The sequence below is a fragment of the Citrus sinensis genome, chromosome 7 (genome assembly GCF_022201045.2).
Source record: "Citrus sinensis cultivar Valencia sweet orange chromosome 7, DVS_A1.0, whole genome shotgun sequence".
Classification (NCBI taxonomy): domain Eukaryota; kingdom Viridiplantae; phylum Streptophyta; class Magnoliopsida; order Sapindales; family Rutaceae; genus Citrus; species Citrus sinensis.
In genome coordinates this window covers 1,099,358-1,117,383 of record NC_068562.1, presented here as the reverse complement: position 1 = coordinate 1,117,383, position 18,026 = coordinate 1,099,358, and the positions used below count along the sequence as shown (strand labels likewise).

General features: G+C 33.9%; 3 protein-coding genes and 1 pseudogene across 3 annotated transcripts; 1 reads left to right on the top strand and 3 right to left on the bottom strand.

Annotated features, from left to right (window-relative positions):
- Positions 1-1,124: 1,124 nt before the first annotated feature.
- On the bottom strand, positions 1,125-2,300 carry LOC102629051 (F-box protein At3g22700-like). The gene has a single exon (XM_006467102.2). The coding sequence runs from the start codon at positions 2,298-2,300 to the stop codon at positions 1,125-1,127; it is 1,176 nt and encodes a 391-aa protein (XP_006467165.2).
- A 3,258-nt stretch (positions 2,301-5,558) lies between these two features.
- Positions 5,559-6,680, bottom strand: LOC102629338 (F-box protein CPR1-like). The gene has a single exon (XM_006467103.3). It carries the CDS (start codon positions 6,678-6,680, stop codon positions 5,559-5,561), a length of 1,122 nt encoding a protein of 373 aa, XP_006467166.3.
- A 2,347-nt stretch (positions 6,681-9,027) lies between these two features.
- Positions 9,028-12,204, bottom strand: LOC102629622 (pleiotropic drug resistance protein 1-like; annotated as a pseudogene).
- Positions 12,205-14,387: 2,183 nt separating this feature from the next.
- On the top strand, positions 14,388-15,171 carry LOC102629901 (E3 ubiquitin-protein ligase Os03g0188200-like). The gene is made up of 2 exons (XM_006467104.1): positions 14,388-14,420; positions 14,782-15,171. The coding sequence occupies exons 1-2, from the start codon at positions 14,388-14,390 to the stop codon at positions 15,169-15,171; spliced, it is 423 nt and encodes a 140-aa protein (XP_006467167.1).
- Positions 15,172-18,026: the final 2,855 nt, after the last annotated feature.

Here is an 18,026-nt window from a genome sequence, read left to right as displayed (position 1 = left end):
ATTAGGGGGTAAAATAACAATTTTTCTTTACTTTTTACTTATATGTATATATAAAATTAGAACATCACTAAAAAGTTCTTTAAATGAGAAACAATGAAGAGTCGTGTAAATAAAAAGAGCTTAAAAGACTTTTCAAATAAGATTATTCATCTTTCTCATTTGAATAATATTATTTGAAGAGTCTTTTGGAACATTAAGTTTAGTATTATATTATTTTTTATCTTATCACTCATGAAGAAAGAAAAGTGCAATACTTGCTTTTATTTTGATGAAGGAAAAAATTTGATTAAAGTAATATAAACTTATTTCTATTTGAAGAGTCTATTGGGAGAGAGTTTATTTTTTTTCATAAATATTTGAAGAAAAAAATTAAAATAGTCTTTTAGTGATATTCTAAGATATAGGACAACGAGTAGGCTGGTGTGGTTTTAATAAAGCGTATCTTAGGCTATTGCTAATGGATTTAAAAATTTATAGGTTGGTGCTAAACATAGTATAATTGTGTGGTTCTTGTTAGTTGTGTATGGTACATTCAATGTAACATAGCAAAATCCTTTTACATAAATATGATTAGTAACATAATAACATATTGGACAATATTATGGAAAAAAAATATTTTTGATATTACTAATATAGAAAGATTTTAGAACTATTAAAGTTTGTTAACCAAAGATCAAATTTAAAGATTTAAAACAAATATACTAAATAAAATAATATAAATTCAATAACTTATTTTAAGTATTATATAATAATTCATTAAAATAATTAAATTATACTTTTTTATCAATTGATATATAGTTTATAATTTATAAACACATTAATATAATTTTTTGTTCAACATTTATTATTTAAAACATTTCAGTTTTCATTTATAATTGAGTATTAAATAGAGTGCAAAGCAAATTTGTCAATTGTCAAAATTCATTTGAGAGTTTATAGCATTTAAAAGGAGAGTATGTGATTGATTGTGGCTCCTTCGAGACACTTAGACATCACTTGCAAAAGGAGACGGATTTCTGGATTTTGATGTTACACTTAATTAATACATCACTTGTATATTTGTTTTAAAAAATTACCATGTAATTAATAGTTATATTTAATATGTTATACATATTATATATGCATTAATTAAGAATAATATCAAATCTAGAATTTCTCCCAAAAAGAGTAATATCTAATTGATTGTCTTCTATTATATGCCATGGAATGTCGAAAGGATCGGATAACCTATCATCTTCCACCCTCTTGAGTCTGACTAAACTTTCCTTGTAGCAATAAGTTAGGATTGCTGTTCCAAGTGTTCCTCTAGTAAAGCGTCCAAGATCCCTCACTTCTTCTACAATCAGATCATATAAGAGTAGTGTGCCATTATCAGACTCCATTAGGACTGCATTGTTCTTCCAAATTCCACGCGGCGACATGACTCCTAAAAAAGGTCCAATTGCAAATTGTTGGATCCAATTCATATCGCTCATCAGCCATATGTCAATGTAGTGACTGCTTTTGTCGAAGTGTAGCAAACTGACAGAGTTATTAAATAGCCCTAGACTCTCGTGTGAAGAGTAAGGAATACGCGGCCTCTCTATCTCTCGGAACTCCTCATCGCTGATGTGAAATGAAAGCATTATATTTGAGTGGTCACCATCATCTCTTGATACCAACCAATAAAAAACTCCATTTAAGTTGGTGCTTTTGAAATGACTCTTGAAGTCATATGGAATCCACTCAACATTGCCTTTTGAAACTCTCCAAGAATCAGTAGTTGAAGTGTATATTGCAACAAGCGAATGCTCATAAGGGGCTTCAATTTGCTCATTCCACAATTCGCATATAAAGACTACCTTGTAGTCGCCACTTGTATGATCTAATCCAAATATAGCATTTTCGTATAGAAACGTTGCACAAGTTGGAAGAAAATTACTATAATTCGGAAGAGTTCTGCATTCTTTTGTTGCAGGGTTCCATAAAAATATTAGAGAATCATCGCACAAACAAAATATACCATCATAAGGACCCAAAAGCGTTCTAAGTATGGGCCTATGGATATTTTCATAGGATATATCTGCCAATGTTTTATCTTTAAACAAACAGGTTAGATTATCGTGTCCAGCATCATCGTAAACCTGATAGCTAATTATGAGATAAGCGTTGTCATCATTAAAATTTTCAAGGTGTTTGGAAATAAACTTAGGATTCTCGATTAAAGCATACCAAGATTTACAAACACATCTTAGTCGCATTAGAGATTTCACGGGCAATCTTGATAGAATTTCTAACCTCACATCTTCAGGCATAAGCATGGAGCTGTCGACATCGGTCAAGGCAGAGGACTGCCAATCAAAAATAACAAAATTAAGAATAATTTTTAAATATATGAATTAACACAGTAATTTAATGAATTGTCATAATACTTAAAGCTCACCAAAGTATTACGCCAAAAAAGAGAGAGAGAGAATTATTTCGTACCATATCTTGCTTGTGAAATGAGAACGGGAAAAAAAAATTTTGATCTAACTCTGGATACGATGGCATCCAATAAGTCGCAAAAAATGAGAAGGGAAAATGGAAATCACTGACGGGACAATTCTGTAACTAAGTGAAAAATCTTGTACTTTCCCCCCCAAAAAAAAAATGAAAAGTCTTGTGTTACACACTTCGGTGGTATATAACAAATTTTGAAAAAAAAAAAAAATTGAAGATCAATATCTAACCATAAACTGACCACATTTCTTGCAGTCAACATGGCAGCGAAGTCATTGCCCATCCGTGAATTTTCTTTCTGTTTCAAATCAATAATTTAGCTGGAATTTACTTTGAGAACTTCTAGAGTGGGCTTTTTGTCAGCAGTCAGTAGGCTTGGTTAAGTTAAAGGGTAATTATTTGATTCTTCAGTTAGGGGTAAAAAAAAAAAAAAAGGCACCTGATCAACTACATGATGACAATACCCTTAGGCTATAGTCAGCAAACTTTATTTAAAAAAAAAATGCGACTACAACATTCAAATAAATATTATAAAAAATGGCTATGACTATTTTAGTAGAGCATGAATCATAACCACACACGTAAAATGATAAACAGTCAGACCCATAAAACAATAACATACTTTTTCTGTTTTAGTACTGCCTTGGTTAACATCATGTTTCATGGTTCACCATTTACATTACACATTATTGATATATTTTTTCAACTTGTTTTTCTACTATATATGATATACTATACCACTTACAATTGCGATTGTGGAAGAAGAATACAACAAATCAAAACAATCAGAAATTAGATTATACTTGCTATATATTTACAATTTAATTCGTTCTGGCTAAATGAAAATGTCCATACATGGCTTATCGCTAATAAATTGCAATTTGAGGGACATAAAACTGAATTCTTAGGATGGACATAAATTGCAACTTCAGTACGGATGGGATTATTTTCACTCTCAAAATTATTTTTACATTCATCTTTTAACAAAAATTTATATTACTAAAATGTTCCTAATTGAATTTAGTATTACGACAACCTTATATATATTTTACAATTTAATTCGTTCTGGCTAAATGAAAATGTCCATACATGGCTTATCGCTAATAAATTGCAATTTGAGGGACATAAAACTGAATTCTTAGGATGGACATAAATTGCAACTTCAGTACGGATGGGATTATTTTCACTCTCAAAATTATTTTAACATTCATCTTTTAACAAAAATTTATATTACTAAAATGTTCCTAATTGAATTTACTATTACGACAACCTTATATCACCCATTTACTACATCCATATAATAAACGTTAATTTTGATTTCTCAATCTCATCAATTTAAGTAATCTTACTTTTTCAACAATTAATTTTCTTACATTGTGACAGATTCATCAAACCCTAATAAAAGTGACGTTGTAAACACATTTTTCTCAAATTTTCTACCCCATCTTGTTGATTTCATCAAATTTTAATCTTTATTTTCCTTGTTAGTTAGTGAATTTAAATCATGAAAGAATAATTTGTTTTGACATTTTTTTTGTCGAATTTTACATAATGGTCAATGCGTTCATTTGGTGGATTATTGAGATAAATAATTATTGTTTTCAATCAAACAACCGTTAATATTCATATGGAATGAGATGAAAAAAAAAATAGCTATTTCTTGAAAGAATTTCTACATTTATCATATAACAAGTTAGCAATCACCTGAAGTAAGTTGTTGGGCATAAAAACTATTTTTATGAATATAGAAAGAAAAAATTCATAACAACAGATATTTAGTTGAGGATAATTTTGGTATTTAATTTTAGAGTATGCTAAGTAAGAGTCAATTTGTTAAAAATTTATTAGTGTTTTGAATAAAGTGTATTTAGATTAAATACTAAAGCGCAAAGAACTCCACCGCTTGAGTAAGTTAAGAAGTGTGGTATCGTTTTGGTCTCTTGTTGTGTTTTATGTGGTGCATATTGTTGTGAAGAGGATGCTTTTCATGTCTTCTTTGAATGCTTACACTTTAAAGATGGCTTTTTCTCAGTTGGGTTCAACTACGGAGTGTTTCAAATATTTTTTCACGGAGTTTACGTTCTCAATTTTGTAATTTGCAGGTGGCTATGTTTATGTTTATCCTTGGTCAGATTTGGTTCAACAGGAATCAATCTCGCTTTGATGGTAATTATGCTCCAGCTATATCAGTTATTACCGCTTGCAAGGCTTATTTAATTAGGGTTGCCAAATTTGGTTGAGATTACGCTCGCTTCGGGAGTGAAAGAGATCTTCTTCTGGATTTGGGTGTTGGTATTATGCATTATCGAGCTCCTCATGTTCAAATTGTGAGTTCAATTCCCCCATCTCGAGATTGGATAAAATTTAATAGTGATGGCATGCTGAAAGGTTCTTCTCATGTTTCTGCTTGTGGGGCTGTGTCCAGAACCTGTGAGGGGGAAATTTTTGCATGGTATTTCTTTCCGTTACATGCTGAGACGGCTTTTGTTGCTGAGCTGATTGCTGTTATCTTGGCTATTGAGCATGCATTTGTTCGGGGTTGGACTATGTTGTGGATCGAATGTGCTTCTTCCTTAGCTTGTGCTTCATCGTTGTAATAAGTGGCTTCCGCCCCCTCGGTTTCTTATTCATCGATGGAATAATTGTATTGCTCTAATGGATCCCATGACGGTTCACTTTTCAGATGTCTTCAGGAAGGGTAAAGGTGTAGCTGATAATTTAGCCAATATGGGTGAGATTACCCTTTTCCTGTGTTTTTCTGCTACATTTTTATTTTATTTCAATCAAATGTCCTCACTCTGAGAAGGATTCATCCACAAGAAAAAGCCTTAGTACGAGTAGAAGCTCGACTTAAAACTAACTTAACAACATGTAATGAATTCGACTCTACCAATAGCGAAGATAAACCAATTTCAATATCGAATTGTAAGTTAAAGTGGAAGACCTCAGCATCACCAAAATCAACACTATCCACATAAGTATAGTAAATAATTATGATATTGGGAGAATTTATAACTTTTTAAAGTTGTAGCTTCATCTAGACAACAACACCGAAACAAGCAGTATCCAATTGAAATTTAATACTCTCCCATTATATGCCACGGAATGTCGAAAGAATCGGATAAACTATCTTCTTCCTCTCCCTTGAGTCTGATTAAACTTTCCTTGTAGCAATAAATTAGGATTGCGGCTCCAAGTTCTCCACTACTAAAGCGTCCAAGATCCCTCATTTCTTGGACAACGAGATCATACAAGAGCAGCTTCCCATTGATAGACTCCATTAAAACTGCATTGTTCTTCCAAAATCCACATGGCGACTTGACTCCTAAAAAAGGTCCAATTGCAAATTGTTGAATCCAATTCATTTCGTTCATCACCCAAATTTCAATATATTGATTGCTTTCATCTAAGTGTAGCAAAGCGATAGATCCATTAAGTGGTGCAAGACTCTCGAAAGGAGTATAAGGAATGCAAGGCCTCTGTATCTCTTGGAACTCCTCATCGCTGATGCGAAATAAAAGAATTAATTTCGAGTGGAAATCACCAGCTCTAGATACAAACCAATAAAAAACTCCATTCAAGTTGGCATTATTGTAATAACTCTCAAACACATAAGGAATCCACTTAATATTGCCTTTTGAAACTCTCCAAGAATCAGTACTTGAAGTGTAGACAGCAACATGCGCATGCTCATAAGCGTCTTGAATTTTCTCATTCCATAATTTGCATATAAAGACTACTTTGTAGTCACCACTCCCATCACATAATCCAAATATAGCATTTCTCTTTAAAAAAGTTGCAAAAGCTGGCAGGTTTTTTTTATAACTCGGAAGAGTTCTGCATTCTTTTGTTGCAGGGTTCCATAAAGTAATTAGACCACCATCGCATAAGCAAAATATACCATCATAAGGACCCAAAAGCTCTCTAGATATAGGTCTATGGATATTTTCATACGATAAATCTACTAATGTTTTATCTTTAAACAAACTGGTTACACTGTTTGGTCCATCATCATCATAAACTTGATAGCTAATCATGAGATGAGCGTTCTCATCATTAAAGTTTTCAAGGTGTTTGGAAATAAACTTAGGATTCTCGATTAAAGCATACCAAGATTTACAAACACATCTCAGTCGCATTAGAGATTTCACGGGCAATCTTGATAGAATTTCTAACCTCACATCTTCAGGCATAAGCATGGAGCTGGCGATATCGGTCAAGGCAGAGGACTGCCAATTAAAAAATAACAAAAAATTACGAAAATAGAATTTGACGATAATAAATATATGAACTAATATGAGCTGTCACTATAATGATTATCGATCACCAAAATATTGCAAGAGAGAAAAGAGAAAGTAATTTCGCACCATGTCTTGATTGTGAACAAATTGACAGATGCAAGGTTGCAGTAAAACATCAAGTTCCAGCTATAACAGGATTTGATCTCAACACTGAATATGACTGCATCCAACAAGTGCAGAAAATGAGAACGTGAAATCATTGAGGGGACAATTTTGTAAATAAGTGAATAGTCTCGTGTCACATACTTAATGGTATCTCAATAATTTTTTTTTTTTCTCAAAAGAATTCAAGGTCAAAATCTAACCATAAACTGACCACGTTTGTTGCAGGCAATGTGGCAGCGAAGTCATTGCCCATCCGTGCATTTATTCTTTCTGTTTGAGATCAACAACTTACCTGAAATTAACTTTTATCGTTTCCAGAGTAGGTGTTTCGTCAGTAATGTAGGGTGAGAAAAAAATATCAATTTACGCCTAAGGTTTCCATATCGGCCATCGTCATTGCTTAAGAGTTAATTTTGATAAATTTCGAAGCAAATTGGAGTCGAGAATATTATTAGAAAGATAATAGTGAAAAGCAATGACGATATTTCTGAAGATGTTATTGTTGAAATTCTGTCGCGGCTACCGGTGAAATCTTTACTGCGATACCGGTGCGCCTGTGGATTCTGGTATGCTTTAATTAAAAGCCCTCGTTTAATTTCCAGACATCTCAAGAACTACAATGATGACAATACTCGCCTCGCGGTTAACTATGTTAATGCTTCTGTCTATAATGAACCGACATATGTCTTGTTCCCTGATGAAACACTAACTAATTTATCATCACATGAAATACTTGAACCCCTATCAAACAACTGTCAAGAGCTTTTGGGTCCATATTATGGTGTATTTTGTTTTCATGATAAAAATCTATATCGCATGTTCTTGTGGAACGTGGCAACAAGAGAATTCAGAGCCCAAAATGTAAAAAAGTTCTCCCACATCCACAGAGATTCTTTACCTACCATTGTAGAATTGGATTTGAATTGAATTCATTAAGTAATGACTAAAAGATAGTTTTTTTACGCAGCTTGAAGCATCAATTCACATATGAATTTTCTGTGTGTACTTTGGTTACATTGTACACCTTAAGTGGTGATTGTTGGAGATATTTAAAAGCTTCAGAGCTTGATAATATAAGGTTTGGAAATACGTACGGGAACACATATTTGAACAAGGTATGTTATTGGTTGGTATGGCGCCAAGGTGGCAACCAAGTGATCCTATCATTTCACATGCGTGATTAGGTGTTTCAAGAGATGCAAATGCCTCACACTTCTTATTTAACGGATCCAATTCTTGGAGTATATGATGAATCTCTTTATTTGCTTGTTTTAGATATGCCCACAAGTTGTTTTGACATATGGGTGATGAACAAGGATAATATTTGGACAAAAGAATTAACCATTGGACCTATTTTAGAAGTGCGACGCCACTTGGATTTGGAAGAATGGTGCATTCTTTATAAAATCGAGTAGTAAGCAACTGCTCGTATATGATCCAAACACACAAGTTTTAATAAATCTTGGACTAAAGGCTAAAGGATAGGAGTTCATAGCCATAAGGAAAGTCTGGTTTCTGTCAAGTGGGATGATTGGGTAGTCGATTCTTTTGAAATTCCATGGCATATATTGGGTGTGTATCGATCGTATCCTGACTCGAGTTAAGAAGCCATATCTCTGCGACAAGTCAAACTCCAATTTTCTTTTGAATTCAGCACATCAATGAGCCAATAAACTCAATGGTGCCACGCAGATTGGATCCTACCGGACCACTTAATATATCCAAATGAGCCGAGTTGAGCCTTGACTAGTTGGGGCTTGATACAACCGGCAATTCTTAACATTATTGGATCTGGACCTGCACCTGCAGCCTGCTAATTCTCAGCTGAGAAACCTAGCCCGTGGGTTACGATATTGTTTTTCCTTTTACATTTGTCATTTCAATTTTCTGGAAACCTAATGTAACCGTAATAACATTATGATAATATTTAAGGTTTGAAATACAATTATTTATCACAAATATACAATAAACATGGGTGAGAGGCTAATACAATTATTAATCACAAATTCACAATAAATATGGGTGGGAGGATTTTTAATACACACAAAAACTTGCATATCCGCCTACTCAGTGAAATAAAATATCTATTGGTTCTAGAAATTAAATTTCTTGATTCCCACAGCAAAGCTTTGTGCAAAAGCTACTGCAAACCCACAACTACCGCAACAATTCCAACAAAATCATGCCTGAAACCGAAATAATTTGTAAAAAAATTATTAAATTGTTTCATCTGTCCTGTCCTGTATATCTCCAAACTGTGATGCAAAAAGTCCAAGTCCAAGATACCGGAGATGCCCAATAGTCCATCTGCACCATATTGGAATTCTCCGTTGTCAACAAACTGAAAAATGGGGGGACAAAAGTTAGTTGTTTTAGTTAGTATGCTTAAAGGAAACTTGGCATTTTAGTTTAATGGATAATGAGTAGCTGATGCCTACCGGTCTTGGGATGACGAACCCAGGAAAGAGGTTCCATATCGTATAAAATGAAGATGAAACAATAATTGCAATTTGGGGTTTTGCTGACAGAGCCTCGGCCATCATGCCATAGAAAGTGAAGTAAAAGAATATAAAGAGCATCAAGAGTAGATACCAAAAGAACATGGCAGCAGTCCATTCGAATCCAATCATAGCATAGACTAAAAACACCATATACAAGACCACAAGAGCTTGAGCATATTGTCACGGGGTGAGTATTTTGCGCAATGAACCTGTGCGGCACTTAGACAACTCTTTGTCGAAGGTTGCTAAGTAAGTCTTGAGCTTCTTGACTAGTTAAGTCTAGAGGTTTTTGAAGAGCTAGAGAGAAGAGAGCAATGGAGCCGAATAAGAGAAATTGCATTACTCACAAGAGAGATTACAAGAGAGCTTGCAAGTGTTTGAGTTGCTTGCTCTAAACTTGTTTCTCAAATGCTAAATGCCATACCCTATTTATAAGGAAGGCTTGGCATGCTTTACAATTCTAGAGAATTCTACGAAGTGGCCTAGAATTTTAGATATTTACATGTGCTGGAAATGTGTGGAGCATTCTAAATATTTACAAGCTCAAATGTGCTAGAGTTGCCTATAATTTTTCAGAATTGGGCCAAGCTAGCATTCTTGGCCTTATCTTGGGCTCTCTAGCTCGAAATTGTGGGCAATTGAGCTAGCAACTTGGGCGGTCCGCAACAATATGCATACATGATCTCAATCGTAACCTGGAATATAAGAGATGAAACTTTTTAATAAGGAATCTTAGAGAATTTTATTGCATTTCAATTATGAAACATGCGAAAAACTAGTTACTTGCGCAAGGCATATGGCATGGCTGAATACGTTCCCAAAGCACTTTCTCTATAGAAGATTGTCCATTCAACAGCAGCTACAAGTTGCAGAGATCCAGCATTTTGGACAAGAAGGAAGAGAACAGCAGTGTACATAGAAACCATTACATTAAACAGATGTTGTTGCTTTGTCCTATAATTCGAAATATCAAAATTAAGATTCAAAGGCAGATAAAACTATAAAGCTATGGATGAATTTTAAATCTAATGTTTCAATTTACCTATTGTATGTCACCTTTAGTGCCTATGAGCACTGTCCCAAACATCACAGCCATTGTGGATGTAAACAGAGGCCTAACAGCAGGGTGTATTACGCCAGTATGACCAACGTTGTTGAGCCTGTTTCCATGACCAAGCAAACAATTTCGTGCAAATCGATTGAGAGTACTGAGTAGCAAAACGGAGGGACTTTGAAACTGGAGCAGGCTTGCTTAATTCTGTTATTACCGCTTTGGCTCTCCTGAAATTTATGACATACAACAGCAACAGATTTAAGATAACAACCAAAGTGGTATATTCATTTTGATCTATCATGTATCCTAGTTATTCACCATAAACCTACTTGTACAGTTCTGAGTTTCTGTAAATATCTGAAAAATCTACCCCGAAAGCTCTTTCTTGGGATAAAGCTGTAACTTCCAATAACCAAGTTGCCAGATTGTATCCGTCTTTAATTTTGCTGACTCCAAAAATTTTCTTCATTAAAGAAATATACATCATTAGCTAGTTTCAATTTCTCATCATGCAGATGATTTGTGTGCCATGTTTGTGAATGTTTATGACATCGTACCTCGAAATAACTTATAAGATGGATGGAACTAGGACCCAGTGGCCCAACAGATATCTCTTGACCCACTTGCTTCAATAGAAAGAGCTGCAATACTAGGTTAAACACTTAATACTCATAAATTACGGGGAATTTAAAAGAAACATAGTTCCTTCAAAGTGGCATTAACATTTCTCACCTCATCAAAAGAATAAAAAATGTCAATGCTTGGCTGATGGATAGTGCAAACCACTGTTCTCCCCATGTCCACTGTGTTCCTAACCATTCTAATAACAGTAGTAGCAGCTCTTGCATCTAGCCCTGAAATGGGCTCATCCCTAGATATAATGGAAGGGTTTGCAACAAACTCTACCGCAACGGTAAGCCTTTTGCGCTGCTCTGTTGACAAACCATTTACCCCAAGTTAAACCAAACAGTGCTTGTCTAAATGGATTCAGTTCTACAAGCTCCATGCCTTCCTCAATAAACATGTACAAACAATAGGTGAAACTACAAATTAGTATATTCCATGCCAGATTCTACGATTCAAGCTACTTCTAGTATACTCAATTGGACGGACTTGTTGCAGCTCTCACAGAGACCTATGGAGAAAAAAAATTTGACTATTAAGTCCAAACACCATGAATTACAGTACCAAACTTTCTGGTTTCAGAATTGACTTCAGAGGTTAATCGAAGCCAGGCTCAGTAGGGCAAGGACTCATATAAAGTATCATGTGGGGAGTGGATGTCATTTTGCTCACAGTACCCTAAAATGCGAGCAAATGTTTCTTGTTTCTCAGGGTACCCAGAGACAGTGATGTTCCTAGTGAAATATCCTCCAGGTTTCCTACCAGCCAACACATCCATCAAAGTGGTTTTACCAGCACCACTAACACCATCAGAGCGGTAAGAACTAAGAACCCTGGCCTAAAAGCACCACTCAAACTGTTCAAATCACCAATCTGTCTTCAAGATTACCATGAAGTTTCATTTGCTGCAAAAATTCAATTATATAAATTATTCATTATATCTGAACTAAATTGCATTAAATTATATATTACAATATTTTGAACTTAATCTTACCTGAGGCATATCAACAGAGTAGACAATTTCATTTAAACTGATGTAATGTGGCTCAAATAGAAGAACCATTCCTCTTTTATTGTGATTATTAGCTTCAATTGCCGCTTCTGTCATGGGTAAGATCTTGAAAGAGGAGTCACTCATCCTAATTCCATCTCCTCCTTCTGGATGTCAATCAAGATAAGATTGGCATGTCAATTAGTATTTATCACTGGTAAGGCATAGCGCAAAATGTTACACATATGCATAAATAAATTTTATAAATGTGTTATGCCTTGTGATCCTTTCTGTCTTTCTTTCGAGTCGCAAAATTGTACAAGTTCAAACAATCTTGAGATTTAGGATTAATTAATTGTTTAATTTTAATAAAGCTGGTACTTGTAACTTGGTTGCCGACGTTTCATTTTCAGAGCTAGCTATAGCTAGCCTAGGTAGATACCTACTGCATTTCCTGTAAAGACAACACAAGTTGACAAAACACAACATTATTTTTTAAGGATTTTCCTAAATTACATTTGCTGTGTTGTGACTTACAACCCAACTAAAACATGCAAAAATAGAGTAATACTAAAGTTTATTTGACTGCATACGCGTTGTTCGTACCAGGTCGGGCCCTTGAAAAGGGAAGTGGTTTGAGAATGTGTGTATGTCGATGCTTAATTGCTTACCGACCTAATCATTTCGCATAAAAACCGTACGCGTGTGGAGGGGTCTTTAAGCTTTGATCTACCACTATATCTCGTACATATATTCCCATCGCTAGGGAAGGTGACAATATTAAAGCTGATCAAATGGTGCCCCATCTCCTTTTGATCCTTAGTTCTTTGAACTTGCTCAAATTTCATCAGAGGATATGTTAATAATGTTCATCGTGGGTTTGTATCATGATATCAACGTGGAAATTCAATGAGCCTGACGATTTTTATCGTGCGTTTGAGGAGTTCACCTCATGTTTCAACATAGCATTACACTAGCGCAGATTTTTTTTTTTTTGCCCTAAAGATAATTTAATTCACTTTCGTTTATGTGAACGAGATTCCAATCCAGACTTCTTGTTTTAAACTCGCTCAGCATTTAATGTTTCAGATTTATACTACAAAATCAATTCTTTAAACAGTATTCTCGTTTTCCCACTCAGGACCACCTCGTGGTTCAGATAAAAAAAAAACAGTATTCCTGTTTTATATTTTAATTTAAAATATTAATGAAAAAATATCGTGGAAAGGTAAATTGTAATTTTTTAACATACATAAAGTTGGCCACATAATTACTTAAAAGAATTTTTTAAAAAATCGAAACAAAAATAAAATAAAATTCTTCTGAGGCAGTAAAATAGCCAAAATGCAACTCTCAATCTTGGATAACTGCAGAAGCAAGCAAACCGACAAAGCCCACATCAGCTACCATAATATCTTCGAATTAAAATGACGCTATTGCCTGTAGTCAAGTTTTCAAATTACCAAAATTCTACTTTTTCCTTTATAATCTTTAATGAAGTAAGTGTATGGATAACTTGATACGCTCTTAATTCGTGAAACCGAGCAATATCAAAATTATCACTACTTCGAGCGAGTGTTTGCTCCAGAGGAAAGAACTGGAAGTTGAGAAATGAGAAAGAAGAAAAGAAGAAGAGTCAGAGAGAGGAAGAAAAGTGGTTCATTCATTTCATGCCTTTACAAAATGACAAAATCCAGCAATATATACCAGACAATCGAAAATAACCAATTTTGACAACGCAACAGAAAATGACAAAAAGGAATCCAAAACAAACGCAGCCAATCACAATACTTCCACGGATCATCCTAAACGACGTAGTCTCTTAGCCAGTCTGGAAGTTTCTTGTTTCGTTTGGGCCGTTGATTATCTTGCACTGGCTCATGGTGAACTTCCTCCCTGGGTTGATTGACTGTGGGTTCTCGGTTGAGCTCCTCCACTCGCGCCCCCTCTGATGGCTCCAATTTGATATATAAATTCGTATCATAACTACAATGATTATTCATGTCTACCATATAACTGAATGAATTTCTTGGAAGTTTCCTGCGTCTCCAGTTCTATGAGGAGAAGTATTTGTCTATTTGGAACAATCGTTTCAAACATCTACATTTTCTCTTAAATCCTTTCTTTCATCAACGTGTTAACATTTTATTGAACAATAGTTCAGGTGGGTTTACCCACTCTCTAGAAATAGTTATGATATTACTTAAATTTGTATAGCATCGTACAATTGTATATTCCATATAGAGGATGTATATGTGTCGCGTTTTACGGCTTCAATTACCATACCTGCCGTAACACATTTGCACTATTTTCTCTGTAAATTAACAAACATGGATGAAACTGAAATTCTTGGAAGTTTCATGGTGACTCCGATTCTACGAAGAAAACAACCGGGTGTCACTTACGATTATCCAATAAAAAGATGCCATCCACGAGTAAAGATTTTATTGCAAGCTATATTGCAATCTTGGCAACAGTTATAATATACCGAAGTTTGTATAGCATCGCTACTCCTCTTCCATATAAAGGGTAAAAAGCGTTAATTTATACTCGGTTCCCAGTAATCCAAAATAACCCATGGATCACGAACAAAATTTGTCCTGCTATTACCATAAATACACCACAAGGACTCTAAGCATTATCATAGCAATCATCATCGTGGTTTGTTTAATTTGTTTTTTATTGTTCAAAACCATTTACATATGTTTCAATCGATCAAACCAGTCACCCCATGGACAGCAGGAATGTCAAGATTGTCACCGTCATCGTGAAGACAAGCTTGCAGCAATCCCTGTATTCACCTACGGCGACGTAGCCACAGGGTTGCCTACTAATTCCTCTACCACTTTTGCGAATAAAGTCTGTGCAATATGCTTGGATGATTACGCGGACACAGATGTTGTTAGGATTTTGCCTCGGTGTCTGCACGTGTTCCATAAGGAGTGTATAGATAAGTGGCTCTGCGTCAAATCATTGCAGTGTCCAATTTGTAGGGATCCGACGATCGAGCAGAGCTTAGAGGCAAGCTGTGGCAATGATGCTCGTGTTGGTAATGCACTTCCACTATTGAGTATCCAGTGCGTTACTAATGCCAGGACTATTTCAATCCTGTAAAAATTTAAAAAAATAATAAATTTAATGTGCGGTTTATGCGAATTATGAGACCGCGGTTTTGTGTTCATCTGACATTACTGGGTGTGAAGGACAATGGTTGAGCGTGGTTTATTGTAATTGCGGCTTTTTCTTTTTTCGTTTACGTATCATAAACAGCTGCTTTATTATTGTTATTATTATTTGGAACAAGAAACAACTTTATTATTGTATAATTAATTTAGACTTCTCAATCCTCTCTCAGTTTACGTTTACCAATTCGACTGTAGCTCTATGTTTACGTTTACTAATTGAGATTGGTGATGATCAATGTTTAATTGACCTAACTTTAGGGCCCTTTTTCATAATAATTGCAGGTATTAAAGAATTCAAACCCAAACTAAATCCGGTCCAAAAGAAAATGAACCACTAACTTTTCTACAAAAGACAGAGATATTTATCTACAGTTTAAAATCTGTTCGTTGTTCTCTATTTTTATATACATCTTAATAATTTGTTATGAAGAGCTAAAATACAGCCAAACAAATGTCACCAAAAGGAAAAGTACCGATGCAACCCAAAAGTTTAGGAAAAGCAACAAACTTAAAAAAAAATAAAAAAAGGATACAAAAATCTCTAACATTTAGAAAATGACATTTACAATTTATTAATATATTCCGTTAATTTTAATAAAAATTTTATTTTTAACTAATAATTACTATTATCTTCCTCTAACATACAAGTCAATATATTTTTTGTTTTACCTTAATTTGGTGTTGTCTGATGTCTGATCCGGGAATTTTGGAGGTTGGCACGAGCTGCTGGGCATGAGCAGTGGCTTGACTCAAGCAGGAGGGTCTACGTGCGGCAGGTTAAGGAATTCTATTAAGGGTTTGTAATTTTTGTGATACAGGAGGAGGGTTTCTAGTTAGAAATCAATTGAATTTTACTGTTTTAGGTTTGTGATTTTTAGAGAACTTTTGGGTAAAAATTCACTAGTTATTAATAAGAAAATGTACCATATTAACATTTTAATTACTTAAACAAACAGAATCCATTAACAAATTAAAGATTAGATGCCTTTTTAAAAAGTTAGCAAAATTTGGTGTCCATTTTATAAATGTTTAGGATGTATAAGTCCTTTTCCCAACATAAAAATTAGTTGAAGCAGTTGAGCATTTCTTGTTTTCTTTTCTTTGAATAATTGAGCATCCCTTAGCAAAAATGATAAAAAAAAATTCTTCCAAAATATAAAAGTAGATATTATATATATATATAGATTTAAAAAGTAGAATTGAGCAATTGCATTTGAATTTTCTGAAAAATAGATCAAAGCATATTAAGAAAAGACAGGGATTCAGGAAACAAAAAACGAGAAAGTTTGAAAGTGAATGTGCCTGGCTATAATCCTAATGTACAGAGGCGGATGCAGCACATGACCAGTGGGGGCTCAAGCCCCCACTGGCCAAAAAAAAATTAAAAAATAAAAGAAAAAAATATTTTAATTTTTTAATTAACCCCATTAAATTTATTAAAATAGTCACTATAAAATATAAACCCCATAAAATTTAAACTTTTACTTTAAAAAAATATAAAAACATATATTTTAATTAAAAATAATGATAGCCCACTACTCAAAATATTTTCTATTCTAAAAAATATGGTTAATTATTTCAGTTTATATAATAATAGTAGAACGAACATTTTCAATAACAAAACTCATGAGGAATCATCTTTAGAATCGGATGGGATAAATGATAGTTTGATTGTTTATATAGGAAACAATAAATTTAATAATATTGATAACGAGTCTATTGCATAACATTTTTAAACTATAAAAATGTGTAGAGACTAATTATAAATATTTTATATATTCAAAATTGTAATTTTTTATATTTTACTATTATCTAATTTAGCCCCCGATAAATTATTTTTCTAGATCCGCCATTGCTAATGTACTCGATTAATACTCTCGCTAGGTATAGTACTAATGATGATACCACTGAGAAAAGCAACACAATTGATCTTCCATTTAAACGGATGCAAATTAAGTTGTGCATAACACATCCTTAATCACCATAACCATCATTACTCTTTTGCTCTCTTTTCTTAGGTAACAAGCTTTCCCCGGTCCCGAACGCAGAAACGTATCTTCTTTACCCTGCTTGTACCACCGATACACAAAATAGGAGAAATGTTGAGGATAATTAAGTAAATTTCAAAGAAAATGATGATATTTTAGACAAGGACTGAATAGCTTTTACCCATCATACTAATCTCAATGGAATAAAGCTGTTATACTTTCTAGCCGTCAACTTTGCGAAGTTATTGCCGATCCACGATTCTTGCATTTTCTTTTATACCATCAAATTTTCTTTCGATATCAATCTCCATATATTGTTGTTTACCTTCATAACTGTAGGAGGAATTCATTGTCAATTTTGGTAAATTTGCATCTGTTGTTATCACCGATAGATGCTGTCGAAGACTACAATATTTTTATATTACGTACTATTAGAACCATCAATTACAGAACAAGTAAGCAAAAAATAGGTATGAAATTATTCTTTATTTCTTTCTAGATTTGAGTCCAGTTTATAGTTTATTCATTCTACATATAAACCCAATCTGTTCCTAACGAAAAGAGAAAAATCTAATCGGAGCAAACTCGAATGCAAATATACAAACACAAACGAAGTAGTATATTCCTCTTCGGATTCATATTAATTCCATAATATTTTCGAGAATAAGGATTTGGTGATCGTCATCATTATCAACGTGAGAAACTTGATATTCATTTTTGGTAATATATATTAACTGGCGGTCTAAATTATTGTTGCAGGGAAATTTATATTTGATTGAATCTAAATTAGAAAGAG

What these genes read in the sequence shown, in the direction of transcription:
- LOC102629051 (XM_006467102.2), bottom strand. Translation starts at nt 2,300, where the DNA reads ATGCTTATGCCTGAAGATGTGAGGTTAGAAATTCTATCAAGATTGCCC.
- LOC102629338 (XM_006467103.3), bottom strand. Translation starts at nt 6,680, where the DNA reads ATGCTTATGCCTGAAGATGTGAGGTTAGAAATTCTATCAAGATTGCCC.
- LOC102629901 (XM_006467104.1), top strand. Translation starts at nt 14,388, where the DNA reads ATGGATGAAACTGAAATTCTTGGAAGTTTCATG. An exon ending in AAATTCTTGGAAGTTTCATG is followed by an intron (nt 14,421 to 14,781) that starts GTGACTCCGATT and finishes CGATCAAACCAG; the next exon opens with TCACCCCATGGACAGCAGGA.